This window comes from Pipistrellus kuhlii, unplaced genomic scaffold, assembly GCF_014108245.1.
Source record: "Pipistrellus kuhlii isolate mPipKuh1 unplaced genomic scaffold, mPipKuh1.p scaffold_m20_p_3, whole genome shotgun sequence".
NCBI lineage: Eukaryota > Metazoa > Chordata > Mammalia > Chiroptera > Vespertilionidae > Pipistrellus > Pipistrellus kuhlii.
This window is the reverse complement of record NW_023425529.1, coordinates 90,748,742-90,772,687: the sequence shown is the minus strand read 5'-3', so window position 1 is coordinate 90,772,687 and position 23,946 is coordinate 90,748,742. Positions and strand designations below refer to the sequence as shown.

The following is a 23,946-nucleotide window of genomic DNA, read 5'->3' as shown; positions in this document are numbered from 1 at the left end:
CAGCAGGAGAGAACTTGGGGTCAACAGAGGAGGGGCACACACCCTTATCGCCCTCAGAACTTGTCAGGGACCTGAACCATCACCCCTTCTGAAGGATGTCTCCTGCCCCCATGGCTGATTTGCTTCCCATGCACAGCTCAAATCGGGACCCAGGTAACAGAAACTTGGCTGACAGCAGCTGCCCTCTCACTGCAACAAGTCTTGTTTGAGTTGTCTGTACCCATGGTGTGGGCAAGTGGTTTTTTTGATATCCAAATTCATCATAGTACCAGGAATGCTCAGGGCCTACTCAAGAAAGCAAATAATCCTTTCCCTAATAAAATAAGATTGTTGATAGAGTGTTGAGTTTGACAGTTGAATAATAGTCAATTTCTCAGAGATAATTAAATTGGCTAATTGAAATAATCAAATATTCTATAAAAATTGATTGTACTGTACAAAAAGCTGATCCTAAAGTGTTAACAAAATTCTTATTGGCAGTTCATCTTATGGTAAAATTGCATAACATATAATGAATCTAAAGAAGTCATATTTTAGAGCAAATAATAAAATGTAAAAGCTATCAAGACTACATTATAAAATTTCCAAAAGCCTCCTAATATTTAAATTAAAAAAGGGGGTGATAGTAGAAAAATATCATGTAAGTAAAAATATTCTGCGAGTAAATTATATCTAGAAAACTTGTACTTTAGAAAATTAACTTTCATTTGAAATGATAACAGCAAGATACCCATGAAAAACATACATGGTGTCAAAACAAGCCAGAGGAAAATAATTTGGGGAAAAAAAAAATGAAAAGGGATACCAAGTCAAAATTATAGAAAATATCCCTTTATTAACTTTGGTTGAGAATATGTTTGTATATTTTCAGAAAACAACTCCGAGACCATGGGGATTCCTGCAACAGAGAGGAATTGACAGGAGTACCCCAGCCGTGAAGATAGAAGAGAAACAGTCCAGAGATGGAAGACATTGACAACGCCTTGCCATACTAGCAGACAGCAGCTGTGCATTGCTGAAGGATGCCCAGGACCAAACCAGAGATAGTAGGACCTACATTAAAACAATTTGTCCACCAACCAGATCTGAAATACCATGGCTGACATGTACACATAAGGAACTGTTTGACATTGAAATTGAGACTCAAAAGAACTGTTGGCTCAGAACTCATTACAGACTGATTCATTTGCCTCTCAGCCTAACCATTATGGCTTGTCTCAGTTTTGGTCCTTATACGGGAATTCCTTGTATCACATGATCTAACGCATATAGGGGAAATAATAAACAACATAAATTGATGAACAGAAACAGACCTGGAGACAGAGAAGTAGTGATCTGTCAAACCTCAGAGGGAAGGTAGGGGAGGGTGGGGGCAAAGGGGAGAGATCAACCAAAGGACTTGTGTGTATGCATATAAGCCTAACCAGTGGTCATGGACAACAGGGGGTGGGCATACATGGGGAGGGGTTTAGGATGAGAATGGGGGGGGGGGATGAGGACAATTTCATAATCAATAAAGAAATTAAAAAATTTAAAAAAGAGCCATTTGCCAATTCATAGTGTTGCCATAGACAACTTTGCTGTGCCATGGTAAATGGTACTATAATGAGGGAAGGTTCTTGCCCTATTAATTGAGCTAGTCTGTACTGTGCTTTCACTATGAATTGAGAAACTAAATAATGAAATGGTATTAGTACTTTAGTCGGAGAATGGGCCAGATGGAGCCGTTCTGTTACTCCTGGGTCCCACCAAATGACTCCCAAGGGAGTGTGAGTAGTAGGAAACATTAACACCTGAAGGGGTGCAGTTAAATCTACCCTTATAAACTGAGCAGCTTCAAGGGCAGCCTCTACTCTGGTCAAAGAAGCATTAGCTTCAGCAGTTAATGGTCTGAGAGAAGATGGTGAGGGATCTCCTCAAAGAATATTTTAAAAAAGGAGCAAAATATGCAGTAGTCAATTTCAATGAGGGTTGGATCCAATTAATGTCTCTGAGTAATTTTTGAAAATCATTTGAAGTTACTAATATATCTGTCCAAATTTGTTAAGTGTTGAGGATGCATAGTACGTCCCTCAATTAGACTGCCTAGATATTGAAAAGGAGAAAATTTCTGTACCTTTTCTGGTGCAATACACTAGCCCCATCACTAAGAGAGTGTTGTAAGTCTGCATAAGCTTTAAGAAGAGTGTCTACATTCTCACGAGCCAGTGAGATGTTCTCCATATAATGGATGATGTGTGCCTGGGGGAGTTGCTGCCTTATAGGATGGATAGCTGCATCCACAAAGGCCTGGCATAGTGTAGGACTGTCAGTCATTACCTGCGGCAGTACTTTCCAGCAGTATCTCTTAGCTGGCTTCTTAAAGTTTACCTCAGGGACACTATATGCAAATTGTTTACAAACATCTGGATGCAAAGGGATAGTGAAAAAACAATCCTTTAAGTCTAGAATGAGTAACACACGATAAAAAGAAATAGCAGTAGGTGAGGTAGCCCCAGTGGAAGGGGGCCCATAACCTCCATGGTCTTATTTATTGCTCAGAGATCTTGTAAAAGCCTCCATCCACCTGATTTTCTTCTTAATTACAAAAGTAGGTATATTCCAAGAACTCTAAGTAGGTTCAATAAGACCAGCCTTAAGTTGTTTTTATACTAGAAGTTGTGCTGCTTGAAGCTTCTCTCCAGTTAGGGGCCATTGATGAACCCAAACAGGGTCGTCAGAGAGCCAAGTAATTTTTGCAGCAATCTTTTGGGTTGGAGAGATGACCAAGGCCCCTAATGAAAAGGCTGTGGCTCCCAGAATCTTAGCCCTCATCTCCCTTGCTGGGTAGAAGTGGGGATAGGGGATAGTCTGCCTTGCTGCCTTTTGCCTAGTCCTTTACCAAGATAAAATCCTTGATTTAACATTTGAGCTGTAACCACAGCATTAGGATTCATGAGCAATACCCCCATTTGTTCTAGAATGTCCCATCCCCAGCGGTTAATAGGTAGGTGATCAAGCACATAGGTGTAAAATATCTGGATCTTCTCATTTGGTGAGCTGCGCGCTCTGTTGAGGCTGAGAGACTTGTCCGATGCCTTGTAGGTTGGTAGTGGCTGTATTAAGAGGCCATGCAGGGGGCCAGTGCCTGAAGGCAATCACTGAAACATCTGCCCCTGTGTCTATTATTCCTAGGAAGCCTTTCCCATTTAATTTCAATTCTAAATCTGGGCCTCCTTGTTTAATTAGCTGCGCCCAGTACATTTGATTAGAGGATCCAAATCCTCCTTCTCCCCAAGGCTCTGTGGAGAGAAGTTTCTCTGCTGTATGACAGTAGGGCAAAAGTATAATTTGGGCTGTTCTAGTTTCTGCAAGAACTGGAATTATGGTATTTGTTGTCTGTGCTATAACTTTACTATCTCCAGTATTGCCCTGATCTATTACTCCTGGTAAAACTTTTACTTCTTTCTAAAAAAGTCCCACGGTGCTCTTAGGTAATGGTCCATAAATTCTGTAGGGATTGCCTGTGGCCCTATTTGGAGATTTAGTACATGTTCGGCAGCACTCCCTGGGGTGGTACGGTAAAGGTCCCCGTGGGGCGGTTGGCTGACTGTGATGATGCGGCTGTGCTGGGATGAGTGACAGGGCTCCTGCTGTTTGGCATTTGGTGCTTGCTGTGACAGTGCCCCTTGCTGTTTCCCTGATGAGGGTCAAGAGGCTGACCATTAATGTCTGTCTGGGAGTGGCAGTCATTGGCCCAGTGCTTCCCCTGAGGCAGCAAGGACAAAGACCTAGCTGCCGGGTCGATGGGCTAAGAATGGAATTTCCCGGTCCCTGAGGCGGCTTGTTGCCTGCAACTTTTTTTGCAAAGTGACCCTGCTTCCCGCAAGTGGGACAAATCTCTTTTCCTTTGCCTCCTGAGTGGTCGCTCTTTTGAGCCTCCTTCAATGCAGCAGCTAAAGTCACTCCCTGAGTGTAGGCAGGCCCAATATCAGCACAAATACGGATGAAGTCAGAAATTGACCCCCTTTTCTTATACGGGCATAGAGCTTCCTGACATGTTCTAGTAGCATTCTCAAAAGCCCGTTGCTTCACTAGTAGAGATCCTGTGTCAGGATTTCCAACCACTCTGCCCTCTGCCTGAAGCAACCGTGCCATAAAGTCTTAATAGTGCTCCTCCAGCCCCTCTATAATTTTAGTAATGTCTATGGATTTTTCTCCCTTAGTGGGCAACTCCCTCCACGCCTGAGTGCTATAAATATTTATCTGGTAATAATCTTGTAAAGAAAATGTCATCGGAGCCCATAAGCCTTGATATGCCCCCGTTCCGACTAACATTTTGAGTGATAGGCACTCCATGTTGTTGGTTTCTAGCCACTTGTTCTGCACTAAGTTCAGTTCAGTTGGATTTCCACATTAAATATTCTCCCGGGAAGACATGCCTTAGCCAGTGTTTGCCAATCAAGAGGAGGTAGAGCTTCACTAGCTACAGAGTCAAGTAAGCTCAGGACAAAAGAAGCGGGCAGTATATGGAAACAGAGGTTTTAAACTCCTCGAGGGTTTTAAAAGGAATAGGCTCATGTACTTGCAGTATCTGCCCTGAATTGGTAGGACAGATACACTGAAAATCCTGCAACGTTCTCTCCAGCTCGTCTTGCCTCCTGTAAGGTCTGCTGTAAGGGAGACATTATCAGTGTGAAAGTTGCCTGCTTCTAGCCTTAAAGGCTGGGCAGCTAGGGTCATTTTTGCAAAACTGCGGGCAAAATCTTCCTCATTATCTGAATCATCCCGCTCACAGTGATGCGTGTCCCTCTCTTCCTCAAACTCTAGCTCCCGCTTGTTAACGAAAAAAAAAAACATTGAAACCTATAAAAAATTTTAGTGAGTTTATTTGAGCCAAACTGTCCACATATGCCGGGAAGCAGAACCTCAACGGATTGAGATAATGCTCCGGAGAATGGCGGGTTACATTTTTATATTTATACATTGCAATCAAAGGAAAGGGGTGTAAGTGAGTTACATGAAATTAATTGGTGATAGATTGGGGAGGTGGGACAGAGCAAAGTGGGGGAAACCTCTGGAATAGGGTAAAAGGTGAAATGATAGACATGAGCTTCTTTTACAGAGATGGATACAGGATACTGTAACGTAATTAACAGTTGACAATTAACTTGATAACAATAACAATGAGGGAATGCCTTGAGGCCATTTGTTGTGCCCTGAGGGGTCCGGGGTAAAAAGGAAGTGACAAGTTACCCAGACACCTCACAGATAAGTTATCTCAGATGCAGGAAGGCAGAAGGGCTCAGTAAAGTAGATCAAAGTTGATGTTTGTCAGGTGAAATATCTGGGACATGACTACCCACTATAACCTGTTTGTAGTAGTTAGTTATTAAAATTTTTTTTTGTCTTTTGTGCTTATTTTAGGTCTCTAAGTTTGCAAGACTGCCACACAGGCCTTCCCTGAGCTTGTCAGGTTAGCATGTGGCTCTTTTCTTTCACACGCTCATATTTAGGAGGTAAATCTTTATCTAACGGGCTTTTGACTGCAGTCACAGGAGCAGTAGGTGGAGGTGGAGAAGGCACAGAGGGGGAGGTGATATCTTTAGAGATTCACACCCCTCCATTGTTGTCTGTAAAGCCATGGTCACACCTTGCTTAGACATTTTTAAACTCTCCTGCGCTGGATCAAGGCAATTATAAATTAAAGACCATAATGTCAATGTAGGAATAGGAATCTTCTCTGGACTTTCTGCTGTGTATTGGCCACGCAAATGCTTTCCAACCTTTTTCTACATTTGAAAGTTGACAGTTCTCTCTTCAGGAAACCAAGGGCAAGTTTCATTAGCAAAACGTACCGTATTTTTCGGACCATAAGACGCTCCGGACCATAAGACGCACCAGTTTTTAGAGAAGGGAAATGAAGAAAAAAAGATTCTGAAACAAATAGTGTCCTAAAATATTTTATGTGCATTAAAACCCAACATCACAGTCATAAACACATGTAATCAACCCTGTAAAGTAGGGGTGTCGAACTCAATCAGAGAAGGGGCCAAAATCTAAAATCCAGCCTAAATCGCGGGCCCAATGGTTTACTGAACAGTCATAAACTGTCATTGTGATGGAAACGCAGCGGAGTGCAGTGATGACAGCGCGGTGCGGGCCACATTGCAAGGCCTGGCGGGACGGATTTGGCCCGCGGGCCTTGTGTTTGACACATGTGCTGTAAAGTAAACAGCAGCATTTAGAACCATTTTAGAGCCGGGCAAGCACACAGAGACCACACAGAGCCGGGCAAGTAAAAAAACTTTTTTTTTAAAGTATATGTGTAGGCTATATTTGGACCATAAGACGCAGGGACTTTTCCCCCCCACTTTTTGGGGGAAAAAAAGTGCGTCTTATGGTCCGAAAAATATGGTAAGAAATCAAGAATCTGACTATGCTTAACAGATCATCCTCTAGCTTTGAGTATAGTTTTAAGCACTTGAGAGTAGAGACCTCTTTCCTGAGACTCTGAATTACCCATGTTTTACACCCAGTTAACACAATAATCTGCTCCTTACCTTACTCCTTTAATTTGTTGCCGTGTGCTTTTCTTGGAGCTACCCCCTTGCTTAACTTTTGAGAGTTCCCCTGTACTCAGGTCCCTGGATCTGGGCACCAAATATAAATATTTCTCTCTTTTTCACATCCAGCGCTGCTAGAGAGTGATCTGGTTCCTGACTAGGGGAGGCTGGGGTTTGGGAAAATGGAAGAAAGAGACTAACACAGATGTAGAAGGCAAAAGCTGGGGCCAGGAAGGACAGCTGTCCTCTGATGGAGACAGTGACCCAGAGCCGAGACGGCATGTTTATTTTTACAGCAAAATTCTAGGAAGTTTTACTAAAGCCCAAGACAAAGGAGGTTATGTGCATTCCTGTGGCTTCTTTGTAATTGTCACTTCTGGGTGGGCCCAGATAATTGTGTTTATTCCTGGTGTTTGGCTGTAAAGCTCCCGTGGTATGCATAGTAGTGTTAACCTCTCTAAGATCATGTAACAATCGCCATTTTCCTATTACCTTTTTAGGTGTTATAAACATAGAAGTATTCCAAGGACTATTACAAGGTTCTATATGATTAGCCTCTACTTGTTCCTGTATTAATTCATGAACATGACTTAATTTCTCCTTGGTTAATGGCCACTGATCCACCCATATAGGTCTATCATCTTTCCATTTTATAGGATCACCATGGGGGTGAGGAGATTGAGCAGTGACCACTCCTAAAAAGGCTGATATCCTAATCCTTGTCTTTCTATGTTTCCTTTGGCCTGAATGTTTTTGTTTTTTTTTTAATCTCCTGATCATCTTTTCCTAAACCTTGACCAGCTTGATATCTCAGCTGAGTTATTAACCATGTCCCTTGCCAGTAATAATACAAGCTTGTAAACCTTCTAAAACATCCCGGCCCCATAAGTTGACTGCAATTCCAGAGACTATTTAGGGCTGAAACTGTCCTGTTTATCCTTCCTCATCTTGCCATGTTAACACTGCAGTGCTGCATTGCGGATTTTCAGGAAATCCAAACTCCTGTAATAGAGCCTATAGCTTCTACCATGGACCAACCTGGAGGCCAGAATTCCTGACTGATAACACTGACATCAGCTCCAGTGCCTACTGAGCCTTTAAACAGTTTTCCCTCTATTCTTAGATTAAATAGGACGGGTTAGGTCTTACTAATTTCCTGTATCCAATATATATATGAACTTCCAAATCCTTGTGTTCCTCTCTTCCTATTTATGACTTCACCTTGCTGAATATAACTTAAAAGCAGGAGCTGAGCGATTCTTTGTCCTGGAGTAATTTGCATAATATGTTTGCATTCTAAGATTACCTTTCTTTTTCCCTCATAGTTTGAATCTATGATTCCAGGAAAAAGTCAGTCCTTTTAGAGTATTTTCACTTCTCCCTAAGACTAAGCCTGATGTTCATGGTGGCACAGGTCCCCAAATTCCTGTAGGAACAACTTGCATAGCCATATCAGGGATCAGGGTGATTGAGATCTAAACCTGCACTTCCTGGAGTGAGTTGAGTGAGAGAAGCTTTTTTGGGCCTGGCAGGGTGGGAATTCCTCTTTAAATAATGGGGCTAGGGGACCCCCTCTAGCCGTATCCCTGTGGCTGCCCATTTCCTATGTTTTGATTTAATGGCTGGCCATTTCTATGAAATTTTGATCTACACTGACTAGCCCATTGATTTCCCTTCTGACATCTGGGACATAGACCTGCCTTACCTGAATTGGGAGGTGGAATACTCACACCTTCTCCTAGATCTCCACCTTGTGTCCTTTTTTTGGTTGCTTACATTCCTTTTAAAAGTGTCCTTGATGTCCTCAGTTGAAACATGATTTATTTCTCGTTTTAATTGTGGCAGCTAATAAGCTTGCTTGAAAAACCTCAGATTCTGACATGCTCAAATCATTTCTGTAATGGTACTATTTTTTCTTAGAGGTGTTAGATATTTCTTACAATCAGCATTTGCATTTTCATAAACTAATTGCTGAGTCAAAATGTCTCCTGCTGTCTCATGTTGAATCTGCCATTTCACTGCTCTAGTGAGGCGAGTTACGAAATCAGAGAACGATTCAGAGGGCCCCTGCATGCACTTACTAAAGACTCTCTCAGGTCCCCCTTTTGGTGATAAAGTTCACCAGGCTTTTCTTCCACAAAGTTTAATTTGCTCATACTACTACTAGACACATTGGAGCTAATTCTGGATGTCACTAAATTTCCCTTGTCCTGCAAACATCTCAAATGTTATTTGAACATTCTGTCTGAGATTTAAAGAAGCTTGTGCTTGGCATTTCTCTAAAAATTCTCCTTTCCATAGCAAATAATCTCCTCCAATCAGAGTTGCATGGGCCAGAGAATACCAATTATAAGGATCTAGGAATGCATCAGAAATGTTAGTTAGAATTTCTCCAGTAAATGGAGCATTAGGGCCATTTTGTATTACACTATCATACAAGGCCTTTATCATTTTATTTTTATTTATTTATTTTTTAAAATATATTTTTATTGATATTTCACAGAGAGGAGGAAGGGAGAGAGAGAGAGAGAGAGAGAGAGAGAGCTAGAAACGTCGATGAGAGAGAAACATCGACCAGCTGCCTCTTGCACACCCCCTACCGGGGATGTGCCCACAACCAATGTACATGCCCTTGACCGGAATCGAACCTGGGACCTTTCAGTCCGCAGACCAACGCTCTACCACTGAGCCAAACCGGTTTCGGCAAGGCCTTTATCATTTTAAAGTCAAATATTTCATGCTGTCTTATTATTTGACTTGGGAATTGTGGGTTAGCTACCTGTATAATAGGAAAAGTAAGTCTATCATCCACTGTCATGTCTTTTAATCCTTCTCAGGTATCTCTTTGCATAGGTAATTCTATTAGTGGTGATTTAAATGTTTCAGAATTAGGATATGAAGGCCACTCCTCCAATTTATCTTTCTGCTTTTTTTTAGAAGTGGAGGGTGCAAAGGAAGAAAGTCTTTCTTCTCTGAAAGGCTCTAGCAAACGCAATACCATTTTCCACAAGGAGAAACAATTTGGGGGCAAACTTTTCCCTGCTGCTGAGCTTCTTTCAAGTTTTGACCTATTTCCCAACCTTCAACATCTAATGTACTCTTGTCAGATAACCATGGATTATATTCTATAATAATCTGTAGAAACTGTAAAAGAAGATCTTCTGACACTGCAATTCCCTTATCCTTGAGCATGCAAGCTAAAAGTCTACAAGAAAGTCTTTCCCCTTTTGACGAATTCTGCCCCATTTTGATTTGGCTGAAACAAAGAAATTACTTAAGCACTTATGGATCCATGGGCTTCTGCAAATGACATGAGTTTTGCACACAGTTAATCTTCCACCACTGATCCGCTGATTTCTTTTTTGGCTCTGACAAATTATTTTTCCCCAAGTCCCAGTTCAAGAGCACCAAATGTGAAGCCACTTGGAGAAAGGGCTGATGCACAAATTAATACACAAGACAAGAAATATAAATTTGGAAATTATGGGGAAAGCCAGTTGTGAGCTTGGTACAAGGGACCAAATTTCGCTGAGTCTCTGTTCCCATCTGCTTTTATTTACTAGAATACACAATTGCCTTTTAGGAATGCAAACAGACAAATAAAAGGTGATATTTGGTAAACAGTAAGACTATCAGGTTGGGGAAGTTGGCTTTAGGCCATTGAGTCATCAGTGGTAGGTAATAAAATGCAGATATTCAGCCCTGTGAATATCAAAAAGCCCCATTCAGCCTTCTGACTGGACTGCTCACATTTATATTGTATTAATTACTGTTGATCTTGGCTCCTGGCACATTATCTGATTGTAATGAGGTGGGGAGGCTAGGAATAATATGTTGAATGAGAGCTTGTGTGACCTCAGAGGACTTTTCAGATCTAGCGGGAAATGCTTCTACCAAGCCTGAGAAGGTATCTACTAAGATTAAAAGATATTTGTATTTTTTTTAATAGGGGCCATGTGAGTAAAGTCAATCGGCCAGTCTTGTCCAGGGATTTGGCTCCTTGGCTCATGAGTGGGGAAAGAAGGAAGTCTAATGTAACCTGTATTTGGGGAGATACTGACTAATATGTAGAATAGGTTTTGGTGATATCTTACAGTGGAAGGATAGGTTAGGGCATGTGATGAGGGGGTTTTAAGAATTGTAGGGAACTGTGAATAGCTGGTAAGATATCCCTGGGGAAGGATATATTTTCCCTGAAAAAAAAATTAAAAAAATATATATTTTATTGATTTTTTACAGAGAAGAAAGGAGAGGGATAGAGAGTTAGAAACATTGATGAGAAAGAGAGACATCGACCAGCTGCCTCCTTGCATACCTCCTACTGAGGATGTTCCCGCAAACAAAGTACACGGAATCGAACCTGGGACCCTTAAGTCGCAGGCCGATGCTCTATCCACTGAGCCAAACTAGTCTCAGCTTTCCCTGAAATTTTAACCATGAATCTTCCTGAGTGGCTGCAAGAGTTAATAGAGACTGAAGTTTCTCTGGGGAATATTAGGGCATTCTATGGGGTGTGGCTAAGAGTTGGGGAGACAGAGGCTTCCTTTGAGTTACTGTCTTGGCCTCTTGATCTACTTTGTTATTTTCCTGTATTATGGGATCATTCCTGACTTGGTATCTTTTGCAGTGAATGACTTTTAAGAGGGTTAGAAAAGGGGAGAGAGGTTTCTAAATACCAAGCAGGAAGACCTGTTGAGGCTTTCAATGATAGTGTCAAGGACTTTGAATGAGCGGTGGAAATAAAGAAAGTTTAGTCTCAGCTATAAGAACTTAAGCAACAGGAGAGAGCCAGGGTGGGACTGCTTTAGCTTACTAGAAGAGAAGGGGTCCCTTTGGATGTCAGGAGTGATGAAGTCCTAACTCACTGGAGAACAAAAACCTTCTACCCATTCACAAATAACCAGCTTGAGCCAAAAAGTAAACAACCAGCATTTATGTTTATGAACATACTTTAAACACACTCTTACTTTCAAGGAAATATACATTCAACAAAGTACAAGAGACCTTCTGTAATAAAAACCAAGAGCAGGCAAATTAAATGTCTAGCAATCAATATTTCAATATTTTATGCTATTTTAAAATATTTAGATGTTTATCATTAAACCCAGCAATGCTCCAAAGCCTTTAAGTTAACAAAGACTTTGGAAAATTATGTATAAGCATATGAGGCTGGAGAAAAGGCAGGGGAGGAGAGAGCAGGCCAAGCAGCCTATTCCTAGACCTCTAGCCATTTGGATTTAAAATTGCCACATTTTTCCTTAGAGATAACATGCTAAGGTTTGGGTGGTAATGAGTTCAGCTTCTGAAATTAAGTATTTGTAGTTTTGCAGTAAAGAAAATTGTTCTTTGGGAAAGGCAAAGGGAGGTGAGAAAGCACTGAAGGGGTGAGAGTGATGGCCTTGAGATCTAATGGCTCAGTGAGGGGGTCCTTTCGCCATGTCATGTCATAGAGGAGCTTTGCAAGAAGACTGAAGTTGGGAACTCAGAAGCGAGAGTATCTAGTGAGTCTGAGAACAGAGAGTATTTTTGTTTGTTTGTTTGTTTAGAGGAGGAGATGGTGATGGAGGAGATAAGGCTTTTACAGTCTAAGAAATGGTGTGGTTTTGTAGGGTGAGGGTGAGACTGAGGTAGGTGACTGTCATTTATGAGGGGATGTGTGGTAGCTCAGGTTGGGCATTGAGGAAGAACTAGAAAAGAGTGAATGGGGTATTTAGTAAGATGTAGTGTAGAGGTGAGGTGACTAATGACTGTGAACCTAATCTTTCAACCATCATAACAGAGATTGAAGAGGGAGCAAGGATCACAGCAAATTTGGGAAGGGCAGAATAAGTGGCCCCAGTGTCAGTTAAAAAGGAGATCAACTTACCTGCCACCACAATGATTACCCGAGGCGCTGTCCTGGTTATGTGAGTCTGTGGGGCCTTCTCAGGGCCTGGGAAGCTTTAGTCTTCGGTGGCCAGTCCAAGGAGGTCTGGGAGTTCCAAACCAGATCCAGAGGGCAGCCTTGTTGAGGCCTGACCTCGAGGGGCCAGACTACAGCCTGATTTCCAGTGGCCTTCTCTTCTGTACCTTAGTGAGGGCCCAGGTGTGGGTCTTGGGTTTGGGCAGGACTTGGCCCAGTGTCCTCTCTTGTTGCATTTGAAGCATGGGGACTTAGCTTCTGACTTATCCTTGGTTAGTACTTCATTTGGGATTTATGAGAATGGTAGTAAGAGCTGGAAGGCCTTTGTCTGTGTCTCAGTCTTGGCCTGATTTTGCCTTTGTTTTTGGGTTTGGGTTTCCTCGTCTCTATTATTAAAGACCTTAAAGGTCAGATTTAAGAAGTCTCTTTGTGGTGTCTGAGGGCCATCATCAAAGTTTTGGATCTTCCTCTGTGTGTCCAAGGTGGACTGAGATATAAAGAAGAGTTTGAGGATTATAGTGCCTTCAGGACTCATGGGGTCTAAATTGGTGTATTTTCTCATTGCCTGGGTGAGGCATGAGAGGAAGATAGATGGATTCTCATGCTTGTCCTGGGCGATTTCTGCTAGCTTCTCATAATTAACTACCTATGGGCTGTCTTCTCAGGCTCCTGAAACAGAGGAGCCATAGGCTGGGGAGCTGGGCGATGGTTGGTGGGATCCAAAGTGGTGAAGGAGGAGATGGATTTGAGATCCTCAGGGGACTTAGAATGAAGGAGAATCTGTGAGGGAGAGCAGTTGTTACAAAGTGAGGGTCTTGTCCTGAGTGCAAAGAAAGCCTGAATATATGGGACCTAAGACCCTTTGTCTTGCTGGCAGCAAAAACTGTCAAGATCAGTGAGAATTTGAACCTTTCTCAGGCCATTGGGACACATTGTCTAATTTGTATTGCAGCCAAGTGGTATTGAAATAGAAACATCCCTGGGTGTGGCAGGGGAATGGCTGACTGAGAATTTCCCATGGTGATGGGCTGTGGCTTAAGGTTTGTTTTCCATGAAGTTAAGTCTAAGAAAGGCGTCCCCTTCTCTCCCTAATGTTCACAAGAAATGGACGGAGCCCTCCCTCCACGACAGGCATCCCCATCAGGAGAATGGCAGAGGGAACCTGGTTACCCTGGAGGAATTGTCCTGACCAGCAGTGGATTTTTGGTGGGGGGAACAGCTGTACAGTAACAGCATGGAGCCTGGCTCCAAGCCCAGCATGACAGGACTGTCCAGGACAGATGGACGGAGGAAAGCAGACTAAAGCCACTTACTAGGCAATTCAGTGTCTGGTGTTGATGTCTGGAGGGCAGAGAAACGGTTGCTCTCCAATCTGGTTGTCTGTGTGACATACAGCCCAAAAGGGTGAGGGAAGGGTTGTGTGATCCAGGCAAATTCCCAGCAACCAGCAGGAAGTCAACCATGTATAAGTGTGGCTGGGTGTCTCCCCTGGGCAAAAGGCCTGCTCTGGAGCCAGTTGATCACAGTCTCTCTGAGTGGCAAAGCCTAGTTTCTGGGAGTCAGGGCCTGTCCTGGCGTCCACTTCCTGGGTTTTCAGCACAACTGAAAGGTAGTGGATTGGGCCATAGTAGCACAGAACTGACTCAAGGCTCAGAGTAATCAAAATGATATTTATTCAAGGCACCTGTGTGCAGGTGGATTGACTTTGAGAAAGGAGTCAGTGGTGAATGGGGAGGGAGCAGGCTTTTATTGCCTAGGTAAAGATGCAGGCCTCGGTTGATGTTCATATCTGGACGTGTTTCAGGCAGCCTCTGTTGATGCAGTATCTGGGCTGTGCAAGAGTTATGGTCTTAGAAGTTCCTGTACGATATTCACTCAAGGGGAAGATGTTTTTCTCTTCATACTTTTAAATTTTTCTCTTTGTCTTTAAACTGCCATTTTAATTATGATGTGTGTTGCTGTGGGCCTCTTTGGATTCATCTTGTTTTGGAAATCTACATGCTGCCTGAACTTATAAGTCTATTTCTTTCACCAGGTAGGAGAAGTTTTCTGTCATTATTTCTTCAAATAGTTTTTTTATTTCTTGCTCTCTTTTTTCCTTCTGGCAACCCTATAATTTGAATGTTGGTATGCTTGAAGTTGTCCCAGGAGCTCCTTACACTATCTTCATATTTTTGGATTCATTTTTTTTGCTCTTCTGATTGGGTGTTTTTTTTGCTTCCTCACATTCCAAATTGCTGATTTGATTATTGGCATCTTCTACTCTACTGTTGATTTTCTATAAATTATTCTTCATGTTAGTGTATCCTTAATTTCTGATTGGTCCTTTCTCATGTCTTTGATGGTTTCACTAATTTTCTTGAAGAAAATTAAGATCCTTGAAGCTCTTATTAAGATCTATGAGCATTCTTATAATCATTGTTTTGAACTCTATATCTGTAGTTTGCTTGCTTCCATTTCATTTATTTTTTGGGGGGGGGAGGGTGAGGGGGGATATTTCTACTGTTCTTTCATTTGTGGCATGTTTCTTTGTCTCCATATTTTGGATGTTTCCCTGTGTTTGTTTCTTAGAAAGAGCTGTTATGTCTCCTGGAATTAGTAGAGTAGCCTCCTATAGGGCCCAGTGGCTCAGCCTTCCCAGTCACCTGAGATGGGCACTCTGGGTGTGCCCTGTTTAGACTGTTATAGTTGAGCCTTGCTTCCTATTGGCATCACTGAGAGGGATTGACCCCCAGTTCAATTAGCTGTGAGGACCAGCTGTGCCTACAGCAGAAGAACTCATGTTCAGGAGGTGCCTCTATGGAGCAGGATTTGCTTCAGTGGAGCTGTGGTGCTCACTGATTCTGCCCTTTATCAGTCATGGATGTGTAGAGTTGTAATCTGGTGTGGTCTGAAGCTATTCACTGCTGCACTGGCTCTTGGCTCCTCTCCTCTCCCTCCTTCCCATCCACCCAGGTGCAAAGTCAGCCACTGATAGTGCCCTGGGGCCACCAATCACAAGCCACAGAGCCATCTGTAGATGACTGCTACTTGTATTAGGCTTGGAAGTGCCCCGGAGAGGCCAAGCTGTGAAACAAGGCAGGCTGCTGCTAATGCTAGACCGGGGCCCTCTTGTTGAGTGGTATGGAGCACACTGACACCTATTGCTGCTTGGCTGAGAGATTTTAGGAAAGTCTGAAGTCTGAGCCAGGACAGGACATTTGTATGGAAAAGCCACTGCAAACAACTTGGGTGGGGCTGAGAATTGAGTGGGGCAGGGTCTCAGGGAATCACAGGGAGGAAGAGACAATGTGGGACAGGTTGGTGGAGACTCAGGTATGACCTCTGTCATCTCTAAGATCAGAGAGGTCTCAGCATGGGGACAATGATTGCTGTGAGGACCCCTGTCAGGAATAAATCCACCCTGAGTTCTTGCTCCAATGCCAGACAATCTAGTTCCTTCCCATATGTCACTGGATTCCCCCAAGCTTCTGCCCAGTGCTGGAGCTCAGAGGGAGTGAATCTGAGCAAGCCCAAGTGCAGGCCCTTCAAGAGGAATTGTCTGGCTCTCCTCAGCCACAATCCCAACTAGTTTTTACAGGTTCTTCTCTTCTCAGCTCTGGATCCCTGGGTTGAGGGGTCTGGTTTGGGGCTAGAGACCTCCCAAGAGACCTCCACAACCTACATATCTCTCCCATTTTAAAAAAATGCCACATGTAGGTGTTGGACTAGTCTATTCCACACCTCTGCTCCTTTTACCAGTCTCAGTGTGTTTTTTTCTTTACTTCTCTAGTTGCAGGACTTCCAGTCAGTCAGATTTCAGGTGGTTCTGAATGATGGTTGTTTTATATTTTAGTTGTAATTGTGGGAGGTGGTGAGCATTGCATTTATCTAACTGCCATCTTGATTCTTCCTCTCATTATCATGGAAAGATTAACAAGCTTGCTGCCAAAACAATGGAGTCCTCAGAGGTGCCTGCCCTTTGTAACCTTTGTAACCCCCAGCCTGGCATTGCCTGTAATCTATAACTATTATACCCATTTTTATCCTTTTACCTACTTCCCTATGTAATCTTTGTCCTTTTACCCAATATAAGTAGCTGGCTTGTGGGAGGAATGGCAGAGCAGATTTTCAGAATGACCTGCTGCCAGTATTATTGGAATAAACACTCATATAAGATTCAACCCTGTCTCATGCTTATTGGCTCAAGTAGTGAGCGGCAGCCCAGATCCACTCATTTGTCCAATTTCAGGAGGATGACCTATTTCTGGCTGCTGCTCCCTGTGGAGTGGGTGGGCTGACATGTGAAGCTCTCCTCCTGTGATGCTCTTGGTTAGCAGGTTCAAGAACTTGGAGCCTGTCTCCCTGCCTGAGGAATGGGGAATCCACTGTAACTTCCTGTGCTGTGAGCTGCTCCCCTCTGCAGGCTGCCCTGGAGCCCTTTACACTGTTAGGGTATTGACCACCCTGTGTGAGCTTGTCCTCCCCCTCAAACTTCCCTGGAAGGCAGGGCCCTGTCCTCCTCATGCACAGGGTTTGACCTGCCCACAAAGCTTAATTCGGGTTTGTTTATGGCCTGGTAAGCCTTCCACTGGGTTCTGGAGGTGGGAGCTTCCCTTGGGCCCTGCTGCTTCTGGAAGGCTCTTGAGCAGTAAACAGCAGAAGCAGCATTGGATTAGAAAAAGGGTGGGCTCTACTTGGTTCCTTAGATGTCATTTCAGTTTGATCATAACCTCAGCTGTAGCAGGAAGCTGACGAATACAGAGCAATACCAAAGCTTATGATCACCTAGATTTTTAACAGCAAAGAAACACAGGCTTGGGGTTCCTATCTAACTAGAAGCCTGATGCACGGAATTCATGCACTGGGGTGGGGGGTCCTTCAGCCTGGCCTGCACCCTCCTGAGGTCTGGGGCCCCTGGGAGATACCTGCCTGCTGGCTTAGGCCTGTTCTTCACCTGAGCCTGGCTTCTGGCTGAGTGGTGCTCCCTTGTGGGAGCACCCTGGGTTAAGCGTCTGCCTCCTGGTGGTCAGTGAGCATCATAGCAACTGGTCATTCAGCTGTTTGGTTGATTTGCATATTAGGGTTTTATTATATAGGATATCTGCCACTTACTCAACATATGAATCTGATTTGCACTTCACATTTAATCTTAAAATAATCATATAAGAAGTGGGGTTGACCTCAGATACTTCACTATCATTTTATTAAATATGTATTCACCCATGAAATCAGATCAATTTGTTTCTCCCACCTTTTTTGGGGGGGCAAGTAGTGGTCCTCACTAGGAGCCTTTGGCATGTCATATAACCCTCTGAAATATATTTTCTCTCACTATATATACCCCTCCCCTTACATAATGTTATGCTCCCTGCTCCTTTGGCCTTTACTTTCTTTAGCCTTGCCATAATAATGCATTTTTCCTTACATTCTTTTGGTATAAAACTGCTCAAATTACATCTTGAATTTGTTTTATTATATGCATTAAAAATGATCTTGAAATGGTACATTACCATGGGAATAAATAAATGAGTGGCTAATTATACTGTATGTGAATAAATCAGCAATGAAAAACAGCTTTGAAAAGAGATTTAGAAGCAGCAAATTGAAGAGATCGGGAAGAGCAATTAGAATCATGTGGTAATTAGGCCTTTGAAAGTAGGTAGCTCTCCTCCCACCACTCCCTTCAATTAGGGTAATAGGCAGCAGCTCCATCAGAATCTGAAATAAATGGAGAAGCTTGGATGAACCTGAACCAACTTGACCAGGAGAAAGAAGGGGCAGATGAAGGTGGAAGGCAGAATAAGGACACAAGCAAACTATACCAGGATATATTGCGCTAAGCCTGGACAGCAGATGGAGCACTTTGTCCAAGTTCCCCAGGGCCTGTACCAGGGAACACACTATGGGAACACACTGCCTTTGGTCCAGCCTGGACTCTCTGACCACCAACAGCCTCACTGGAGGCAAAACACTGGTGCCCCCACTTTCCTGGCCAGGACGGGGCTGGTGGTGCCCACCAATGCCTGGGCCTACTGCAGTGACCCTTGCAAGAGGGCACAGCTTAAGGCCATTCTCTCCCAGATGAACCCCAGCCTGGGCCTGCGGCTGTGCAAGGCCAACACCAAGGAGGTGGGCGTGCAGGTGAGCCCACCTGTGGACAGGTCTGTGCAGTGCTCGCTGGGCCCTCTCACCCTGTGCAGTTGCTCTTTTTGGGGCTGCAGGGACCCCAAGGCACCCCTACCAGCCTGGGACCTCTATTCACCAGAAATGGACCTCCGGGGCTTGATCCGGCTGCGGAAGGATGGGAAGGATGAGAAGAGGGATGCCCTGTCCAGTCCCACAGAGGAAAGCCAGCAGCAGCAGAAGTCATCACCACTGCCAAGGTCACAAGAGGACAAGCAGGAGGAACGGTGGCAGCAGGACAAGTTGCTGGAGGAAGATGCTTCTAGTCTTGGGCGGAGCAAGTGGGCCCAGGGAGATGCCCACCCTCTCAGGAAACCCAGTTTCCAGGTGAACTTAGTCTTCCCCCTCCTCAGTCCTCTGCTGGCCTCTTCCTCTCTTTCTTCTTTTCTGTTTCTGGGGCAAAAAGAACAAAATCTTCCCAGATTCCTCCCTTTATTTGATGGAGAGGAAGTTCTGAAAATATTCTTATCAAGGATGTGTGTTATTGATTTCAGTGGGCAGAAATGGGGGAGGGGGACAAAGGGAAGGGGAGGGAAGGGGAAAGAGAGAGCGCAAGCAATGTGAGAGAAAACATTGATTGGTTGCCTCACATATTGCCCAATCAGGGATTGAACCCAAAGTTATGTGCCCTGACCAGAAATCAAGCCCACAACTGTTTTGGGGTATGGTATGACATTTCAACCAACTGAACCACCTGGCTGGGTGTGAAAACTGGTGTTTTACATGGCATCTGTGTTTTGTAATTTAATTGGTGAAATATGGTACCAGCTTTAAGCATGAGCAAACCAAGAGTATGGCAACCATTATTAATTGGGGTTGATGAAGAAGGATTTCATGTCTGTGAAGTATATGATCATAATCTCATTCTGGAGAGACTGTGCTTATGGAATTGTGGAAATGGATTGAAAAAGTGTAAGAGGCACCAGGTAGAAGAATCCCAGAGTAATCCTTCAGAGATGAGACACTAAATTAATATAATAATGTTGAGAACAGCTGTGAGTGAGGTTAAGGAGGCTTTTTGTATTTCTTACACTAAGCCACAAGCAAAGAAATATCTGGCTTTTTTCCCTCCGGATAATAAAAGACACTTCTTTTATTTTCAGTTTTTGGAGCGAAAATATGCCTATTTTCACTGTAAGGATTGTAAGACTAGATGGGAGAGTGCTTATGTGTGGTGCATTTCTGGAACTAGTAAGGTGAGTAAAAGTGTTTGGGACATGGATGAGGGCTGGGCAGGTACAGTGGAGGAAGAAAGTATTTCCTAATGGAGCATAACTTAATATTGCCTCATTCCTCTTGGCATCCTCCATGCCAGGCACAGAATAGGTGCTCAGTAAAAGAATTGAACTGGACAGTCCACCTGACTTCCTGAGGCTGCTGACCCATGTTCTGATGCTGGTTCTGTTAGGTTTGGTACTTACGTTGGACCACATATCAGGTTATTTAGATGAACTTTTGTTCTTGTGAACATTAGGACTTTGTGTAATCATTTTTCAGTTGTTTTTTGAATAAGTTTGGGCATTAGTGCTAAGGAATTACAATTGTCTATCCACAGGCAGGGCAACAAGAGAACTTCTTTAGGCTAAGGAGTTTCCTCCCTTACTTTGAGTTAGTTGTCAACATATTCAGATTGGGAAAGGTTTCAGTCTGTATTTTCAGATTTTCTAGAACAATCACATCATAGAACAGTAGGTTGGGGCTAAGCAGCTTCTTTCTCCTTTCCCTTCATTTTGTAACAGTCTACAGCTGGTTTATGTCACCAACTTCTATGAGCATTTGAGTTGGAATCCCTAACTGTAGAGGGAGAGGTGTGCTAAGGCCTGAATGAAAGCATGACTTTTCACACTAGTCATTTACTGTATCTGAAGGTAAGTAGATTTTTAAACTACACTAAAAGTACTCTCCTTTTGCCAGAAGAAAAGCAGTGGATTTAATTCAAACCCTCTAAGACACTACGATACAAAGACATAGAACTCATCCTTAAGACATTTATACTGATAGCAGTGATGCAGGCACAGTGTGCTTTGGTGACAATCAGTGACACGTATGGCAAGGACATGGCACAGAAATAACACAGGAGGGGATGAGTAACCTTGTCAGGAGGAAGGCATTGTGATATTTGAGCAGGATTAATAGGAGTTCACCAAGTAAGATAGGGAGGAAGTGTGCCCGAGGAAATGTACAAAGCCTAGAAACCACATGTATTGGTGGTACAAAGGAAAGGAATGAGTTACTTAAAAACTGGAGCCTAGGGTACATATAAACTTGGATTAAAAAAAATACAAATTTCTCTTTAGGTTTATTTCAAACAACTCTGTTGCAAATGCCATAAGAGTTTTAACCCTTACCGGGTAGAAGCAATCCAGTGTCAGGTAAGCATATAGAACACTTCCTTGTGTGTAAAATGTTCTCATTGTTACCATGAAGCTTTTGGGGCATAATGTTTGGATTTGATAGAATTGGATATTTGTGTAGGAGTGTTAGGTTTTCTATATATTTAAATTTTTCTAATATTTTAAGAAAAAAATAAAAAAATTTTGGGGGGTAATAATGGGAGATTTAGTGTTAAGTTGCCTTAGGTGGTGTGTTTATGTATGGGGTAGTGTGTTTTTTTCTCAAACACCCTGTATATGGATGTAATAATTTAATGGGTAGCTGTTACTATGTGCCACATTTTGGGCTAAGTGCTTTACATGCATTATCTGCTATTGAGTTACTGATTTGTTATTGTATTTTTCAGTGCTAAAATTTTTGTCTTTAAAAAAATGACTTTCAGTTTTCAGATGGAAATACAATTCTCATTTCTTTAAACATATTAAGCACAATTATCTTAATATCTGTATCATATAACTCCATTCCCTATGGTTCTGTTGCTATGTTCTTGATTTCCCTCAGTTTAAAGTGTGCTGTTTTGTTTCCTTTTGTACCTTTTTATTTTTGATTGAGGGCTAGATGTTGTATATGAAAAATTACAGTAATAATTGAGGCCTCGGGTAGTATCTTCTTCCACAGAAGACTTGTTTGCTTCTGGTGGGCAGACTAACAATTCAGTTCACTACTTTCCAATCAGAGATGAGTTCTTTTGAAACTGGGCTTTGGAATCTGAGAAGGCTGGTCATGTTTTGGCTCATCCTTATCCTTAGAGGATAGCCTTTCAGAGTTTCAATATAAAATTTGAATTGGTTATTAGGGTTCTTCCATTTTGGAATACTATTTAACTTTATCCCTCTGTTAAACCCATTTTCAGAAGTCTAATGTCTTTCACCTCTTCCAGAATTGGCAGATACCTTTAGAAAGAAAATAGTCCCAAATGTCAGGCTCACTTCTCTTTCTGGCTTTTTTATTCTAATGCTTGGATAATTTTCGGGTGCCTTTAAATAGTTATTTAAAAAGAATTATTATTACTTTTTAGCTCAGCTTTTCCAGTTGTCCAGGAAGCTTGGTCAAAAGTACTAATCTATTATTGCCAGAAACAGAAGCCCACCTTTAGAGAAAACCTAATTTTTTAATTGAGTCTTTTCTTCCTTACAAGGGTATTGTGAGAATTAAGTTAATCTATATAAAGTTCAAGTACAGTGCATATAGTAAGTATCATGCAAGTATTTGCTATTAGAATTTTCTTATAAGGACACATACTTATCAATAGGAGAGTGGAACCTATAAATGTGTATTAAAAGATTTGATAAATCATACTTAAAACTCTTGTTTGAAAAATTAAAATGCCTATTTTCACAATATAAAAGGTATAGTTTGACCTACTCTGTTTGGCTATGGATTTTTACCTAAAATAGAGCAGTGATTATTAATTGGGAGGATGGGCCAGGCAGTATATCAGTCTCCATGGGGTGTAATTTTATTTATCAGAAGATAGGAAGGGATCATGGTTAAAACACTTCAAATTCTAGTAAAGATCAGGCATGTCCAGAAAGAAAAGAAAAATTTTAACTACCTCTATAACACCCTTTTTTTTAGTTGTAATAATAAAAAATATCTCCATACTTTGCCAAATGTTTGCTGGTGGGTAAAATACAATTGGTTGAGAATCACTGTGCTGATATTTTTAAGTGTTCCAATGTAGAAAATCAAATCACTTAATACTCACCCACTTCCCCTCATTCCCACCTGGTTATAAATATGAACACCTACACAGTAAAGATACTCTATAAAATTCTAATGTTAAAACTTTTCTCTTACGTGAGATCTTCTTGATTGGCTCAGTGATATTCTCTAAAACATCTTGCATCACTCATATTGACAAATGTATGCCATTTAATGGGATAAGAGTGGTTTTATACAACTTGGTCTTGGACTTTTCCTAGGACTAAAGGAGGATGAAGATACCATGGAGGGGGTGATGGGAAGTATTTTGGTTTGAGGATTACATTTGAAAGACTAATTTGATTGTGTCCAAATTGTTCCTTATTTTCTAAAGACTTGTTTAAAGTCCCGTTGTTCCTGTCCGCTAAAGAAAAGAAACATTGACCTAAGGAGGCCTCATCGACAGGAACTTTGTGGCCGCTGCAAAGACAAGAGATTCTCCTGTGGCAGTGCTTACAGCATTAAATACGTCATGTGACAGACAGTATGGTCTGTACAGGACGCCCCAGCACTTCCTGTCGCTTACTGTGCCTTAGCTCTGACTGGGTTTTGGAAAATGAACTAGGCTTTTGTACTTTTTCTAGGTTATATAATTATATAGAATGAAATAAATGCATGTAAAATAAACCATGAAGGCACATTATTAATTGGTGAATCCAGGGTAAAATAATAAAAAAAATCATTGAGAAATGGTACATAACTGTCTCTTTATCACTTTTATTAAGGGAACAATGAAGAGGAATAGTATTCATTTGACAAACTTTTATAAGATGGGTGTTATAAGCACTGGGAATATAGAGATGATCTAGGGGCCAGGTCCTTGCCCTCAAGTACACACAATAAGGACAGCAAATACTTCAACAGCAGGAAGTAAGTGCCAGACATTATTGTAACTCATCACAGCAGCCATAGGAAGTGGGGTCTATTATACCCATTCTTAACAGGTGAAGAGAGGCAGCCACAGAGACCTCATGGGATGGAGCCAGGATGTGAGCTCAGGTGGACGAGGGATTTGCCCCAGGCCTTTACTATTACACTTTCTCTCAGATTCAGATGTGGTAAGTGTTATAGAGGAAGCAGGGTGCTTTGTCAGTGACCCTTTAGATAGTGTGGTTGGGAAGAGGCAACATGACAATGGAGACCTTCAGGATGAAGGAGCTGGGAGAAAAATGGTTTTGATCCAAGGCCAGAGCAAAGGCCCAGAGGGAGTGGGACCGTGCACTTGGCATATCCCAG

General features: G+C 42.4%; 1 protein-coding gene across 1 annotated transcript; it reads left to right on the top strand.

The window, feature by feature from the left end:
- Positions 1 to 17,590: 17,590 nt before the first annotated feature.
- LOC118728345 (ZAR1-like protein) lies at positions 17,591 to 23,230 on the top strand. The gene is given in 5 exon segments (XM_036454768.2): positions 17,591 to 18,265; positions 18,267 to 18,939; positions 19,716 to 19,808; positions 20,910 to 20,984; positions 23,045 to 23,230. Coding segments are annotated over 5 exon segments (1,080 nt in total). The 5' UTR covers positions 17,591 to 18,170; the 3' UTR covers positions 23,189 to 23,230.
- The last annotated feature ends 716 nt before the right edge of the window (positions 23,231 to 23,946 follow it).